We start from the raw sequence: 16,492 nt of genomic DNA on the forward strand, positions 1-16,492 counted from the left end.
TTTCACTCTCCACTTTCACTTTAATCAAGAGGCTTTTTAGTTCCTCTTCACTTTCTGTCATGGGATCCCTAAATTTTCTTTCCCAAGAATAAAGCAATTTTTATTTCTTCAAAATTGTATGCTCACTGACGGGACATATCTGGACTGGAGAGTTAGCCCTGGGTGTTTTTCTTTTTTTGAGAGGACGAGTTGCTGATGGGGAAGGAGGTATCTGCCGTCCACACAGCCCTTTCCACTTGTGTGGAACTCAGTTCAAAACACACTTTTGCTATGTGCCTGTGTGCATGTGTGCTAAGTCACTTCAGTTGACTCTCTGTGACCCTAGAGACTGTAACCAGGCTCCTTTGTCCATGGGATTCTCCAGGCAAGAATACTGGGGTGGGTTGCCATGCCCTCCTTCGGGGAAGCTTCCTGACCCAGGGATCGAAACTGCGCCTCCTGTGGCTCCTGCATCACAGGCAGATTCTTTGCCACTGAGCTACTGGGGAAGCCCCTATTCGTGCATACTGCATGCCAGATCCTGAGTCAGGTTCTGGTGGTATGAAGAAGGTAAGGAGGCACGCCATGGGCAGCTGTTCAGGTTGTACCATTCTATAACCCTAAGGGACACAGAATTGTGTATCTATTAAGTTCTGTTCCTGCAGATGCTGGAAGGTGACTTGAAGAAGACATGCTGGCTGTGATGTCAGTTAGACACAGTTTCTGCCCTCAATGAGATCACCATCCAGCAGACAGCAGGGCTGTAAGACACTAGGAGATCACAGGCTAGAAGCTGGAAGAGCCTCTCACTTTTTCCCTTTTAAGAACAGGCTACATATGTAGAGTTAGATAATGATGGAAAACAACTTTGGTGCACTCTGGTCTCCTTATGATTATTGCTGTGTGTGTGCGCTTAGCGTGTGTGTGCTCAGTCGTTCAGTCGTGTCTGACTCTACGACCCCATGGACCACAGCCCGTCAGGCTCCTCTGTCCATGGGGATTCTCTAGGCAAGAATACTGGAGTGGGTAGCCATGAGCAGGGATTGAACCCAGGTCCCCTGTATTGCAGGTGGATTCTTTACCATCTGAGCCACCAGGGAAGCCCGTTATTATTGCTAGTTAATGACAAAAATTCCATTCTTTTACCATTACCACCTCCCATGGACTCCCACGACCCAAGTATCTTCCCCCATCAAAAGAACATCTTCTCTGACCTAAATAGGAAAAGAATTTGAAGAATATATGTATGTATAATTGAATCACTTTGCTGTATACCTAAAACTAACATAACATTGCTAAAACAACTATGCTCCAATACAAAATATAAGTTGGAAATAAAAAAAGAACATCTTCTCTTGTCCTTATGCTCCATTGCCCCCAGTCAGGACAAGGCTATTAGTACTCATTATTCTTAGGAGTGAAAAAGCAAAAATACAAAAAACCAAGCTGACTCTGAAAGACAATGTTTCTTCCCAATCTCTCCAGAGGCTACCCCAGGGCAAAGCTGGTTGTGCCCAGCTTAGACTTAGGGCATCGAACTGTGAGATTTATGGTCTCAGGACCCCTGCCTCAACCCCTATTCATAACCTCCAATACCTTTCCTCCTGCATCTAAGATAACTTCCCTGCAGCATAATAATTCACCTTATGCTCCAAGCAGTGCCAACATCACATACGTTACTTTATTATGCATTCATTGGCTTTCCAAGGCAAGTGAAAAAATAATTTAAACCAATTATGTACAGAGGCTTGGTTAGTTTTCCCAGTAACTTCCAGAAAGATCCCCATCCCCTTAGATAGCAAAGAAGGGTTACGTTTAACATCTATACAAAACTCCACCTATAAAAGTCGCATGTGTAGAAAGGTTTCTTTATTATAAGCATCACGTCTGGGGAACGGGCAGGGATCAGGGTGGGAGGTGGAGGAGCATGTGCAGGGTGGGGTCCGCACACACCTGCCCGGGCTAGTCCTGTGCAGGGGGGCTGGGGGCTGGTGGGGCTCAGGTGGTCTGCAGTGGGGTCTCCAACATCTCCATGAGGAAGGTGTCAATGGGTGTGTCCCCGATGAGCTTGAAGAAGAAAAGGTGCTCCAGGCACTTCAAGCCGATAGAACGCAGGGCTGGGAGGCGCAGCAGCAGCTTGGCAAACCTGCAGGGAAGCGAGGAGACCTTAAGAACTGGGGGTTAGCTGCTGGCATGAGGCCTCTTGTTTGGTCTTCTTGACCAATCTATGGTTAGAAGAAAGAGCCTGAGAGAGGAATCGAACACAGCCGGAGAATCTCTAATCTGGGGGAGCTTCAGAAACAGGCTTGAGGTCTCATTTAGCTTCTTTAGATGGAGGTTGGATCCTGTGACCTCTTGAGGAACTCTTGACTTACACTGTGGTCACATCCCAGAATTGCCCTCAGCAACCCCATTCATGCCAAGTGAGAGCTAGTCTACTTGCGATGACTCATGGCACCAATCCTAACCACGAGATGTTCCTTACGTTCTTTGTGTTCAGAGGTTCCTGGGAAGATCTGCCCAAACACTTAGAACACAGCACACAGATGTGCTGAATCCACAGGGGTTGTCACCATCGGGGAAGGTGCTCCAGGCATTCAAGCCACTGGAGCGCGGGGCTGGGAGGTGCAGCCACAGCTTGGTAAACCAAGCATCAGGCACTGCAGTTGGCTCTGGGATCCAGGGTGAGCCCCTGCTCTCAGGACCAACAGTTCTGATCGCCTCACCAGACTATGCATTTCTTCACGACACACTTACCTTAAGCAATGTGACCTCAGTGTGCCTCAGTTACATTTTTGTTACCACTTTATAACCACTTTGTACATCAGCTTCTTAGTCTATTGCTTACCTTTGTTTTATTTTTTGCCTAAGAAATGTGGCTTTCTTTTTTAAATTAAAAAAAATTTTATTAAAATATAGTTGATGTACAATGTTGTGTTAGTTTCAGGTGTGTGCAGCAAAATTACACAGTTATGCATATGTATATATACATGTATATTCTTTAGCTTATTTTCTGTTATAGATTATTACAAGGTATTTAATATAGTTTCCTGTGCTACACAGTAGGTCCTTGTTGGTTATCTATTTTATGTGCAGTAGTGCATATCTGTTAGTCCCAAACTCCTAATTTATCCCTCCTCCCCTTTCCCCTTTGACAACCATAAGTTTGTTTTCTACGTCTGTGCGTCTATTTCTCTTCTATAAGTTCATTGGTATCACTTTTTTAGATTCTACATATAAGCAGTATCATACGATATTTGCCATTGTCTGTCTGACTTACTTCACTTAGCATGATAATCTCCAGCCACCGTGGAGAACACCACGGAGGTTCCTTAAAACACTAAGAATAGAGTTACCATATGATCCAGCAATCCCACTCATGGGCATATATCCAGAGAAAACCATAATTCAAAGAGATACATGCACCCCAGTGTTCATAGCAGAACTATATACAATAGCCGAGACAACATAAATGTCCATCAGCGGAGGAATGGATAAAGAAGATGTGGTACCTATTTACAATGGGATATTACTCAGCCATAAAAAGAAGGAAATAATGCCATGTGCATCAGCATGGACGTGCTTACTAATTAGGAAGAGAGGCAGATAGGTAATAGTGGTCTCTGCCCCTTGTGGGCCCACAGTCTGTTAGGGGAGACAATACACACACATGTACACCCACACACTTACTCACACATGCCTCCGTCACATGTGCACACACACACCCTCATCATTCTCACAGATGCGTACACACACACTCACTCACACTCTAACCCACCCTTGCACACAGAAGCTTGCACACACACATATTCTCCTCCATTCTCATCTGCATTCACACACTGTACAAACACTCAGGCACACAGACATGTGTAGACACACTCACACTTTTCTATAATTAAAGACCTTTAGTTGCAGGGCTCAACAAAGGGAGAGAGACTAGTGTGTGAAGAATTAGCCTCATTCCGACACGTCCCTCAATCAAGCCACATTTCCAACCTGCTTCTGTGGCCCTTCTTCATCTCTCAAAGTCCTTGTAGCCAATGAAGCTTATTTGTAATGTTATTGTAATGTTTATTTGTAATGTTATTGTAATGTTATTTATGATAATGACCAGAAATTAAATGACTTTACTCACAACTTTCAATAAAAAGTACAGGAACCAAAATCATGTTAGCCACTACAGCTTTAAATCAGCAACTTCTGGTTGGGCTGGGTCTTCCCTGGCAGTCACAACATTATTTCATGAGAAATTTTCAAACTGGAATTTTGATACTCCTTGAAAATGCATATAGGTCTATATTTGTGCCAAAAGAAGTTTTAAAGAAATGTGGCAATATAAGAAAAATAAAGTAGCACCATCTTAAGAGGTAAGAATTACCTTTCTATATGGAAAAATTAAAGGTCTATATCAAGGCCAGCACACACCTTCAAAATGTTTGATTAGGAAGCTTCTGAGTGCATCTGAATGGTATCACCACGCTGTGAAGAGGCCATCAGATAAAGAACAAGGAGGCTGAGCCCCTGGTTGTGGCTCCAAATGGAAGTTTTATGGAATTAAGCAAAGGAAAAGGCTTTACACTTCTTTATAAAGTGTAAAATTAGACTGAGATTATTTCTGAAAATGTATTTTTTTTTTACTCTAAAAAGGCCAAAGTTTCACAATATGTAAAATACTAAGCATTTTAGACGCAAACTATTATACACAGAATGGATACGCAACCTACTGATTAGCACAGGTAACTATATTCAATATCTTCTGATAAACCATAATGAAAAAGAATATATATATACAAACGTGTATAACTAAAATCACTGTGCTGTACGCAGAATTAACACAGCATTATCAATAAAACACATTTTTAAAAATGCTAACCATGCTGGAACACGGCTGTCTCTGCCTTCTGCCCCAGGTTTAAAAGCTGAGATCAAGCCTGGAGAAATAAGCACGCTCACTAATAGAGCCACCGGGTGGCAGTCGCATTTCTCTCTGACAAGTTTGGCAGCAAGGCCTTTGAGGGTCCCTGCTGTGTGAGAAAGAGAATGTTCCTGCAAGCTCTGCCCTTTCCTGAGTTTTGGTCTCTGCTTTCTGGCTAGAGCAAGCAGAACTCGGCCCTGCAAGGTGTACTTCTGAAAAGTCTCCACGGAGGGGCAGCCCTCCACCACCGAGAAAATGGCCGTGACAGGCCCTGCGTGCCAGGAACACCGTCTGCCATTTCACAAACCAGAGGTAAGCAGCCTTTGACACACTTCCTACCTGATTGAGCCAAGTAACATCCTGATGGACCTACTCGGTCTCTGGGTGGTCACTGTCTGTCCAGGCTGTACTGGACATACCAGAGGTACCCTCTGCACCCACTTCCTGAGCCCCCAGGCCCTGCTTCAGGCCAGGCAACAAGTGTTCTCACTCGTGCCTGGAGGCAACTCAAGCCCCTGGCAGTCCCTTTCCTGGGAAAACAGGCAAGTTCCAAAGTTTTCAAAGTGACATTCATCAGAAACAACAATATGTCAACCACAGGGCAATGACTAGACACATTAGGGTCCATCTATCCTCTGAAATATTACAAAATCATTGAAAGCCAGAATTTTGTGCTAAGGGAAGAAAGTAGTACACTGAAGCAAATGATTTCAGATCTGTAACTATACATTTCTAAGTATACATATATGCATAAACAAAGCTACTAGAACTATACCTCTCAAATTTACAATCAATATTATCCACTTAATTTTTTAAATACATTCATTGTTAATAGAGTTAATGTACTTTTTAGATACATTCATTTTTAATAATAAAAATAAATACATTTAAAAATACATTTTAGATACATTCCTTATTCAAAAAAGCATGCTTGGCTTTTATAATAAGACAAAAAAAAGAGTTTTGTTTTTTAAAGAGGAAAAGGATGAGTATGAGCTGTCCTAGTTCTAATGCCTGGCTCACAACATGTGCACACACACAAAAAACCATGTGTGATGCTGCCTCACAGCTGGGAGACCCTGTGAGTGGCACCAGCATTCTGGTGAGTTTTCAGTCAGCTCCTAAGGGCCGGAGGCTGAGCTGATGTTGGCAGCCAGGCCCTACTTGCTGGGTAGAGTTTTTTCAATCTTACCCACTTCAGGTATAGAAGAGACTGCCAGGCACCCACCAAAATCCACTCTCCCCTTCTTCCTTGACATCCAGCTGCGTACATTCTCCAGATGAGCCGTGTGACCGAGTTTTAGCCAATGGAAGTGAGTGAAGGGAGATGGGCCCTTTCCAGGTCAAGGCGTTGCTCATAGAGTCTCACCCCTGTGCCCTCCTCCTCTGCCCCTCAACCATCAGCATACAAACACAACGTGACCAGGGGACCATGGAGCCCCGAAAAGGAGGAAACCTGGGTTCCCGAGTGATGGCGTGGAAAACAGTCAGTGCTCTAGACTGATTATCCAGCCAGGACTGGTTTGTGAGGAGTAAACACATTTGTGTTCAACTACAGACATTGGGAAACCTGTTGTCACAATGTACTCTCCCTAACACACGAGGCCTGCACATTTATTGTGCCAACAGGCTGGATCCCACTCACTCAGATGCATTCATTTCCTTTGACAAAAAAGCAGAGCTCAGCCTCTTCTAGAAAACTGATAGGGGCTTATGATCCAGGACAAATGGGCTAATGGAAATTAGATTTCATAGGGGAATAAAAGTCATCAGTGGGAACTGGGAACACATATAATTATTCCTAAAAACAAACTAATGCCTTTAAAGGAGTTTATTTAGGTTTTGTTTTCAGTTTTCTGTGAGATTTGTGGATCTTTTTCTCTCTTTTTAACTAGAGTTAGCAGAGTAAGGAAACTTTTATTCAGTTGTACTTGGGGGGAAATGTTTGGGAAAGGTATTCAACGACTCAGGAATACTGGCAGATGGTCTGAGATCTTCTGACCCATGTTCTCCTTTTCAGACAAGAAGTTCAGGCCCAGCACCTTGCCAGAGCCTACAGATGGCGCCCTCAGGGCCAGCGGTCACCCCTCTTGGCTGCCAAAGCCTGTACCTTCTACTGCAGTAGGGCTCCCATTGGGGCGAAGTGGAAAGCCGTGCAGTCACTTTGGAAAACACAGGCTCTTTGAAATCAAACACGCTTGTGTTCACATCTCACTACACCAGGCCCCAGCTCTGTGATCCCGGGCAAGTTCCTCATGCTTTCTGAGCCTTGAGACCTCTTTAGAAATTAGAAATAAGGACTTCCACAATTATTCACTCATTTGCACGTTCACTCAACATTTAAAGATGAGTATTACTTGCCAAGAATGGTGATAGGCTCCAGAGTGCTAGAGTGATGCCAGAGTGGTGAATGGTGGATACACAAGAGAGACAAGACCTCCAGTTTCATGAAACTAATGTTTGAGTAGCTTTGCGCTGGTTGTGAAAAAATCTAGACAGAGCCTGCTGACCATCACCATCCATCAACAGCTATGTTGTTAACATTCTTTCAGGACTCCCTCACCTGCCTGGTTGTTCTGGATACTTTTGCTTGGTGTAGGCCTCAAGGGTGGCATAGACCTTCTCTCGTAGAGTCTCTACCTCAGACGGGTTGGAGAGACCCTTGGCATCTGAAAAAGACAGCTGGTTAAACCTCTGGTTACACACCTCTGTGGAACACCCTGTTACAGAGGCTGTCCCCATTCATATAGGCCACCTCCAGTAGAGTTACTAGAGACACAGTGGATGAGGGGCACTGTGAAATACACAGAGCTGGTGCTTTGTGTCTACCAATCTACCCAATAAACTCTTGAAGCAAAGGTACCCACCGCTGACTCCAAGGAGGAGAGTTTCCTTCTATCTGGGCCATTGTACATATACAACCTTTACACATTTATTGACTAAGTGTGGGCTGAATGAAAAGACAGGGAACAAAAACCAGACATACCTATGTCCTGCTTCAACTAACTGATCACCTAATTCAAGAGATGAAGTGCATGCATCAGTTACTATGTAATTCTGAATACTCATCTTTCCTGACCCATGGCAGCCTCTGGTGAAAGCTGAGTCTTGCTCCTCCTTGCAATGCTTTTCTTCCTTGAGCCCCCAGGACATCATTCTCCGGTTCTTCCCTGTCTCACCCACTGCTCCCTCGCAGGCACCTTTGCTGTTTCTTCCTTTCCTCCACAAATTCTAAATGCGGCCATGCCCCAGGACTCAGTCCTCAGCCCTCTGCTCTGCCTCTGCTTACTCCCTGGATGAGTTCAGAGCTTTCTGTGCTAGGTATAGGCTGACAGCTCTCAAATGTACATCTCTGGTCCTGCCTCTCCTCTGAACTCCAGAATCACGTGAATAATTGCTTCTTGGTCAGCCACTCTTGGACATCTACATCCATCTCAGAGTTTCACATCCAAAGACCTGCTTCCTAGCCACCCACCCTTAGAACTTCCATTTCAGTCAATGAAAATTATTTTCCAGTTGTTCAGGAAACAAAAATTTTAATGCCTCTTTTCCATATCCTATGTACAATCCATCAGCAAAATCCCATAAGTTCTGCCAAAAAATATATGCAGAAACTAACTACTATTTTTTTTTTCATGGAAGTAGTTAACTTGAGGCAGTGACCCAGGGAAGAGGAGGGAGGGACTAAAAAAAGAAAAAGCAGGGGAAGAAGAAAAGCCAACACAAGAGTACATGATCGGACTGATCATGGCCATGGGCAGCTGGGACTCATTCTCACAGGGACCCTCTAAGGAGGTATGTGGAATGTACTGCAGAATTGTCCCCCTAGGGAAGGAAGATGGAAGCACTTATTTACTCACTAGTTTCTGTCACCCCTGGAGAACCTGACCACATTTTACCACTTCCTTTACTATCCTAGGCCTCTGTGATCTCCCACCTTCCCCGCTGACCCCCAACATGTACACTTCATGCCCGTTTGAAACACTTTTCAAGATGGCTCAAGGAGCAGAGGCCATGCAGAGGTGACTCTGTCCTCCCCACTGACAGGTCTCCTGGCCCTGCCTTCTCCCCTCTCTGTCTCAGCTGAGCTAGAGGGCCAAAGAACATCAGCACACTGGGGGCTGACCAGGGAGGAGGGCTAAACAAGACGCTGTCACCTGGGTTAAACAGCACGATGGCTCGCAGGCACCCCAGCTCTGACTTATCCATCTGCATGTCCTTCATTTTGGAGACCAGCTCAGTCAGAACTCTGTTCACAGGAAACAATGACAGGTAATGAGAAAATCATGAGCACCAGACCAAAGGCTGATAAAATGAATGCAATCAATATTTATTATGTACCCACACCCCCCCACACATTTTCCAGTCAATGCGCCAGGTACTAGGGGCACAGAGATGAATCAGACACAGTCCCTGATCTCAAGGAGCTCACAGTTTAATCAAAGCAACAGACACAGAAACAGCACAGAGCAGCAACACCAAGCCAGTGACTGACATAATCAAAGTCCCAGGAGGAGGCAGGGAACTCAGAGAGGGGGCTGGAAAAGCAGCCTAGAGGTTTTGGAAATTGGTAGAAATGCAACAGGCAAAGCAGGGCGAGGGCACTGCTTTTCTGGTGTTCACTGACACAGTAGAAATCTCCAGGCACCATCAAGAGGACTAAGTCCACTGAAGACCATGTGTGGAACTATTGTGGGAAAAGGCAGGGAAGGAGTAGAGACGTCTTAGATCGACATGCATATGGCCCTGGAAGACCATTTAGGGGTTGGAAAGGGACCACAGGTCCCCAGCACTGGGTAGAGACTATCTTCAAGCTCACCCTTCCCTTTCCTAGTGCATCTCCATCCTGTCACCCCAAGTCATTCATCTCTACCCATTTCTCATTTCCTTAAGTCACCTGGCTTAATTTCCCTGAGGGCACAGAATCCCAGACTGAGGCCATTGCTCCCTCAGCAGGCTTGCCCCAGAGAGATGCAGAGTCCAGCAAAAACCCTAGCTCATCTTTCCTGGACTCCTAAAGTCAGATTCTAAGCCTTCATTCCTGTCCCAGCCCTCTAAGATAAGCAGTTCAAACTCCCCACCCCTAATCATTCAGTCATGTCCAACTCCAGAGACGGTAGCCCGCCAGGCTCCTGTGTCCATGGGATTCTCCAGGCAAGACTACTGGAGTGGGTTGCCATTTCCTTCTCCAGGGGATCTTCCTGAGCCAGGAATAGAACTCAGATCTCCTGCATTGCAGGCAGATTCTTTACCGACTGAGCCATGAAGGAAGCCCAGTCTTACTAGGTAATGTTAGTAACACCGTCTCTTCCTTGGAAACCCACGGGTTTTCATCTGCCAGTAACTCTGTTGGCCTCTGACCAGCTCTGTCTCCTCGAATCAACATTTCTTTTAATCACTTTCTCATTCCCCAGGTTTATGCTTTCATGTGCTTAATGGTCTCTGCTTCCAACCATATATGTACAGCTGCTTGAGCTATCCATTCTAAACACACAGATGCACACACACACACACACACACACACATGCTGGAAGCAGAAGAGAAACACCTGTCAAAGATGGAGCCAACCCCAGCGCTGTGGGCACTGCTTCGGTGGACGTGTAATCCCGTGGCCAGAAGGATGCCATCCTGCACAGAAACCGAGCGATGGGAAAAGGAGGCGATCAGCAGCTCATTCCACCCTGCAAGGATAAGGAGGTGGCCTTGAGGGAAACCTGACCGCACTCTCGCTTCATGGATAGTCACCCAAGGCATGTATTATTATCCTTTGGAATAAAAGTAGAATCAGAAATCCAGTTCCAGACAATACTGCTAATTAGTGAAGAAACAAACGATAAGACTGGGGTGTCCTGACTTGGGGCTATGCCCATCCCCCAGTTTCCCCCATGCTGCCTAGAATGGTAGCTTGAGAACAAGGACTCTTTATCCCCCAGTCCATCAACAGATATGGATTGAACACTTAATGGTAATAGTCACTATGTTAGCTGCCGTGGTGGATAAAGCAAGCATACCTTGCAGTCTCTGCCCCCAGGACCTGACAACCCAGTTTTATTTCTTTGGCGTTGTCTAGTATCACCCAGCATGGCATGAAGCTTTCCATCGACACTCAGGGAACACTCATTATTTGATAGGAATGAAATGAGTGCGCTGGCTTCCAAGGCTCAGCCAATCTTCATGAAATTTCTCTGGTGGCTCCGTGACAAAGAGGAGCTTTGGCATATGTCAACTGCAGTGTCCCAGAAATGGGAGGTGAGAGAGATTACAGCACATAGAATATTAAAATAGGAAGGGACCCTGGAATCCATCTAGTACCAGTCTGAGCAAAAATCTTTGGCTTCCCTCAGTTCATCTGTGAAATGGGAATATCTCTATTTTCCAATTTCATAATAATAATGAGGCAGAGCTTCAGACTGTCTTCAGTAAAAACTATTTAACTCTCTTCAAAAATTAAATGCAAATTATAAAGGCTATGTACAATTTGCATGGAAAAATAGTTCTTTCCTGGTCACTATAAGGATTCTAGGAAGCAGTTTAAGAAACCCAATAGACAGAAAAGTCTCTGCTTCTTACTAACTTTCCTCTTTTTGAATTTTTATGTGTGTGTTTAAAAGTTATTTTTCTCTGATAATAAAATGCATGTAGAAACTAATACGAATTTCACTGTGTAAAAAATTTTTTAATATCAAAAAAGAAAAAGTCTTATTCCTCCATTAACAAACTGTTTTGTTTGGGAATGAAAAGTTTGGGAGAGGGCCATCTAAATTTAAGAGATTGTAAGTAATATAAAAAAGAACAATCTCACATAGTATTATCCTGTCTCAACAAGATGCACCAGCTTGGATGGGTTCAACTCCACCAGGTCACTTGTTTTAGGACCCCAGGGGCAAAATGGCAACCCAAGTGCTTGTCCCAAGAAGAAAGGATCTTTGGTATCACTTACCTGCCCGGAGCAGAATGACTTGGTCCTCCAAGGTGAGGTCAGAAAAGTGGGGAATACGCTTGGCCCATTCAACGAGAGTAAAAAGCTGCTTATCAGCAGCGTGGCATATATTGGTGACAGGGTCATTAGTCTAAAAAAGGAACAAAGTAATCTGAAGGGACAGATTCGAAGACTCAAACACGTCCCTTGCCCATGTCTAGCCCCATCTAAGATATGGCAGCTGGATGGAGATCTAAGACCACCTACCGAATTCTCCGTGTTCATGTCACCATAGGATTCTGTCTTTGGTTCAACAGCAAGTTCAGCTTCCAGAATCCTCTCCACGGGCATATCTTCATGGCCACTGTTGGCACACTCTGCCTCACTTTCAGCCCGCTCCCGGCTTCTCTGCCTTTCTTCCTGCACAGCTGGCAGGGACAAGGAAGTGCAGGTGTTACCATGTGCCCAGGACAACAGTGGGAAATTTAGTTACCTCCCTAAGCCTCCGTTTCCTCATCTATAAAATGGGCACCATCATGGCAGTGAATCAGGACATTGTCCTTTTAACAGATGAAACCAAGAAAGCAGAGTGTTTGTTTATGCCTGTGCAGAAGTGTGGATTTTTCAGTCCATATGTTTTCCAGTTCATAATGGTGACCTCTCTAAGAAGTATGCACTTTAAGCTTTAATTACCTCCAATTCTGCCCTTTCTTTAAATGAACCACCATCTCCTTGCATGCTGTATGCCATGTCCTTTCTCCACCTGCTACCTCTAATAAACTATGAGCACGCAATAGTTAAGTAACAAGCACATTACTCTAAAAGCTCCCTCTGTCAGATCCTGTGCATCATCCTTGGCATTCACGTCCCATTAGGTCTGCCCCTAGTGCACCAGCCTGAACACAACATCACCTGATCTGACTTGTCAGGGAAGATCTTTAGGGAGCCACGCAGGCATTTAGTAAGCAGGAGGCTGGAGGAATGTCACCTAGATGACATTTCAGAATCAGTAGATGATTTAGGGGGTGAGGAAGGGTACACAGGCAGAGGGGGAGGCTGGAATTTTCTCAGATTGCCAAAACTTAGGGTTTTCATCTAGAACCTTCTGGGTCTGTGCATGAGAATGTCAGCCAGACCCCTTCCCCAATTCTGTCCTCTTCATTGGGAGGACAGTCTCTGTGAGGTTAGTTTCAATTCTCCCAAAAGCTTTAGTTTTCATCTTATTCCTAGTAGCAATAAACAGAATTCAATATTAGCACACATCTTTTTAAATCCCAAGAATCAAGAAAAGTATACTCTAAACAGTGGCTAAGCGGGACCTCAGTGATAACTACTGCATCAGAGATTTCTATGTCTCATCCCCTCTCCTTCCCTCCCCATCATGCACTTTCCCAGGCACCTCCTACTCTCTGAGGGCAGAGGGAGCTGCAGAGACTGCAGAATGAACTGGGACTGGATGCTGGACATTTAGTTTGTCACGCAAGGGATATTATCGATCTGTCAAAGTAGGTCAGAAAAGGGTCTGCCTCACAGACACAGCTGATACATGACAGTCTCAAATAGAGACACACCAAGAAGCCTCAAGATGAGAATAATACTCAGGGGTTGAGAGGGAATGAGGGTAGGAAGGAAGGAGTAAAGGAAGAAAAGAGATTAAAGCAAGGGATTAAGAAAAAGAAGAAACAGGAGAGAAAGAGAACAAAGATGAGAAAATAGCAGAAGAGCAAAAAATCATGTACTTGGAGTCAAATCTTTTTCAGAATGGGCCTGACCATTTCCTAGCTAGTAGCATCAGACATGCTACTCAGCCTACAAAGCCTCAGCCTCCCTATATGTAAGGTGGGGCTTGTAGTACTTAACCTAGATTGTTTTCTGTAGATTAAATGAAGTAATAATTTAAAAGTTAAAAAAGTAGCGTTTTTCCTCCCCTTGGTCTCTTTTACACTCTTGGACTCTGCTCTGGTCCTCTCTCCATCCCCTCTTTAGACCTCATCCTCTCTCTCCTTGTTTCTCTTTTCCCCTCATCCTTTCTTTCTGTCCATTCTGTGAGCCCTCATTCACTGACAACATACAGAAACTCTCATATGTGTTTTTATATTCAGTTGGATTTGCTGGTTAAAGTTGAATGCTTCTTGTATTAATTTTTTAAGATAGGTTAATGGGCTTCTATTTGTCTTAATTTGAAAAGATGGGAAAGCAATATAAGTTCCTTTTGTGGTCCTCAATTGATTTCTTCTATAGATTTGTAACACTCAAGGAAAATAACTTTCAAGCTTCACAGAAAATAACCTTGGCTTCAGGGAATTAGATCCTAATTCCAATTCTGTCATTAATTGAGTGATCCTTTTCTAGTCACTTCTTTTTGTGTGTGTGCCATGAATCTTCCTGTCGTCAGTAGGAGTCCAGTATCTCTGGTTGGAGGAAATTCTCTGTGGACAGACATTTTGAGCTACTGCTACTCCATACATCAGGCTACATTTAGAGGACAGAGGGATCTAAAACAGGATTATTCTTTAGTCCAACATATATCTATTAGGATGTACTAAAATAGCCAAAATTTATCAAGCTCTTTCTCTGTGTTAGAATTGTGCTCAACATTTTTCATAGATTATATGTCATTTAACCCTCTGAAGAGCTATCAACCACAGAGAAGTTAGGTGACCTGCCTAAGGTCACAGAGCTAGAAAATGATGAAGTCAGCATTGTAGGTAGACCGAGGCTGGCTGGCTGAGCCTACCTCTAACCCCTCTTTACTACCTCCAAGGCTGTAGGCTGGTTGGATTAATAAATCCACAGGGATATCAAATGCTGCCTAAATTGCCTCAAAATAATCCATTATCTTACTACCCAAACCACATTATATGACCCAAAATTGTGGAAACAGACTACCCCAGAACTCTGAGGATTGTTTGGTGGCCTGGATGCCAGAGGGTCTTAATCCTATAGCAGCTCTACCATTAGCTTGCCATGTAAGCTTAGGCAAGACTCCAGACTCTCAGAACTTCTTCTTCTTTCAGAAAATAAATGTGTTACATCAGACAACAGCAAATGTCCATTTCAGCTTCACCCCAATATGTACCCTGATCCCAGACAGGTGAGTTCTGAGCCCACCCCAGTTTTATCTCTTTCTATCTGTCCAACTCTCTAGTAATATAAATTCCATAGTATCACTCAGTTATCTGCTCCAGAATTTCATTATTCTTGTCCACAAGAAGGTGTATGAACTGAGCCCTAAATTTTGCAAATAAAGACCAGAAATTATAGTGGCAAAGGGAAAGCTGTCCAGTCACTTTTTTAAAGTGACATTTCATATAGTGAGATAAGGAATTGATTCATTTCTTCAGCTTCTCTTTGTCAGGGTAAATAGTATGAATTTCCCGAACAGCCCTTTTCCACTCCTAATTGTTAATGATTCAGCTTTTCATCACTCTTGTTTCACCACATTATTTTTTTTAAATTTTATTTTATTTTTAAACTTTACATAATTGTATTAGTTTTGCCAAATATCAAAATGAATCCACTACAAGTATACATGTGTTCCCCATCCTGAACCCTCCTCCCTCCTCCCTCCCCATACCATCCCTCTGGGTCGTCCCAGTGCACTAGCCCCAAGCATCCAGTATCGTGCATCGAACCTGGACTGGCATCTCGTTTCATACATGATATTTCACATGTTTCAATGTCATTCTCCCAAATCTTCCCACCCTCTCCCTCTCCCACAGAGTCCATAAGACTGTTCTATACATCAGTGTCTCTTTTGCTGTCTATTACATAGGGTTATTGTTACCATCTTTCTAAATTCCATATATATGCGCTACTATACTGTATTGGTGTTTTTCCTTCTGGCTTACTTCACTCTGTATAATAGGCTCCAGTTTCATCCACCTCATTAGAACTGATTCAAATGTTTTCTTTTTAATGGCTGAGTAATACTCCATTGTGTATATGTACCATAGCTTTCTTATCCATTCATCTGCTGATGGACATCTAGGTTGCTTCCATGTCTTGGCTATTATAAACAGTGCTGCGATGAACATTGGGGTACACGTGTCTCTTTCCCTTCTGGTTGCCTCCTCTACATAGAAAACCCTAAAGACTCCACCAGAAAATTACTAGAACTAATCAATGACTATAGTAAAGTTGCAGGATATAAAATCAACACACAGAAATCCCTTGCATTCCTATACACTAACAATGAGAAAACAGAAAGAGAAATTAAGGAAACAATTCCACTCACCATTGCAATGGAAAGAATAAAATACTTAGGAATATATCTACCTAAAGAAACTAAAGACCCACATTATTTTTTTTTTAAATTCAGGAACCAAAACTGGACCCAGCTTTCTAATAATGAATCAGAATACTAGGTTTAAAAGAATCTAGAGCCTATTATACGGAGTAAGTCAGAAAGAAAAGGACAAATACCATATATTAACACACATATATGGAATCTAGAAAGATGGTACCAACGATCCTGTATGCAGGGCAGCAAAGGAGACACAGACATAAAGAACAGACTTTTGGACTCAGTGGGGGAAGAGCGTGGAATGTGTTGAGAGAATAGCATTGAAACCATGCGAAAAACAGATGATCAGTGCAAGTTTGATGCATGAAGCAGGGCACCCAAAGTCAGTGCTCTGGGATAACATAGAGGGGTAGGGTGGAGGCGGGGCGGGGGG

General features: G+C 43.7%; 1 protein-coding gene across 2 annotated transcripts in view; it reads right to left on the reverse strand.

The window, feature by feature from the left end:
• Positions 1-1,638: 1,638 nt before the first annotated feature.
• Positions 1,639-16,492, reverse strand: part of RXRG (retinoid X receptor, gamma) — a 60,487-nt gene continuing 45,633 nt past the window's right edge. The window contains exons 5-10 of one of the 2 annotated variants that reach the window (XM_010851972.1): positions 12,081-12,241; positions 11,835-11,964; positions 10,443-10,575; positions 9,052-9,143; positions 7,458-7,563; positions 1,639-2,125 (exon numbers count right to left, since the gene is read on the reverse strand). In XM_010851972.1, the coding sequence (XP_010850274.1) occupies positions 1,978-2,125; positions 7,458-7,563; positions 9,052-9,143; positions 10,443-10,575; positions 11,835-11,964; positions 12,081-12,241 (770 nt within the window). In that variant the 3' untranslated portion in view covers positions 1,639-1,977. The remainder of the gene's footprint in view (positions 2,126-7,457; positions 7,564-9,051; positions 9,144-10,442; positions 10,576-11,834; positions 11,965-12,080; positions 12,242-16,492) is intronic. The other variant, XM_010851973.1, reaches the window with a different exon arrangement.

Source organism: Bison bison, unplaced genomic scaffold (genome assembly GCF_000754665.1).
Source record: "Bison bison bison isolate TAMUID 2011002044 unplaced genomic scaffold, Bison_UMD1.0 scf7180017864305, whole genome shotgun sequence".
Lineage (NCBI taxonomy): Eukaryota > Metazoa > Chordata > Mammalia > Artiodactyla > Bovidae > Bison > Bison bison.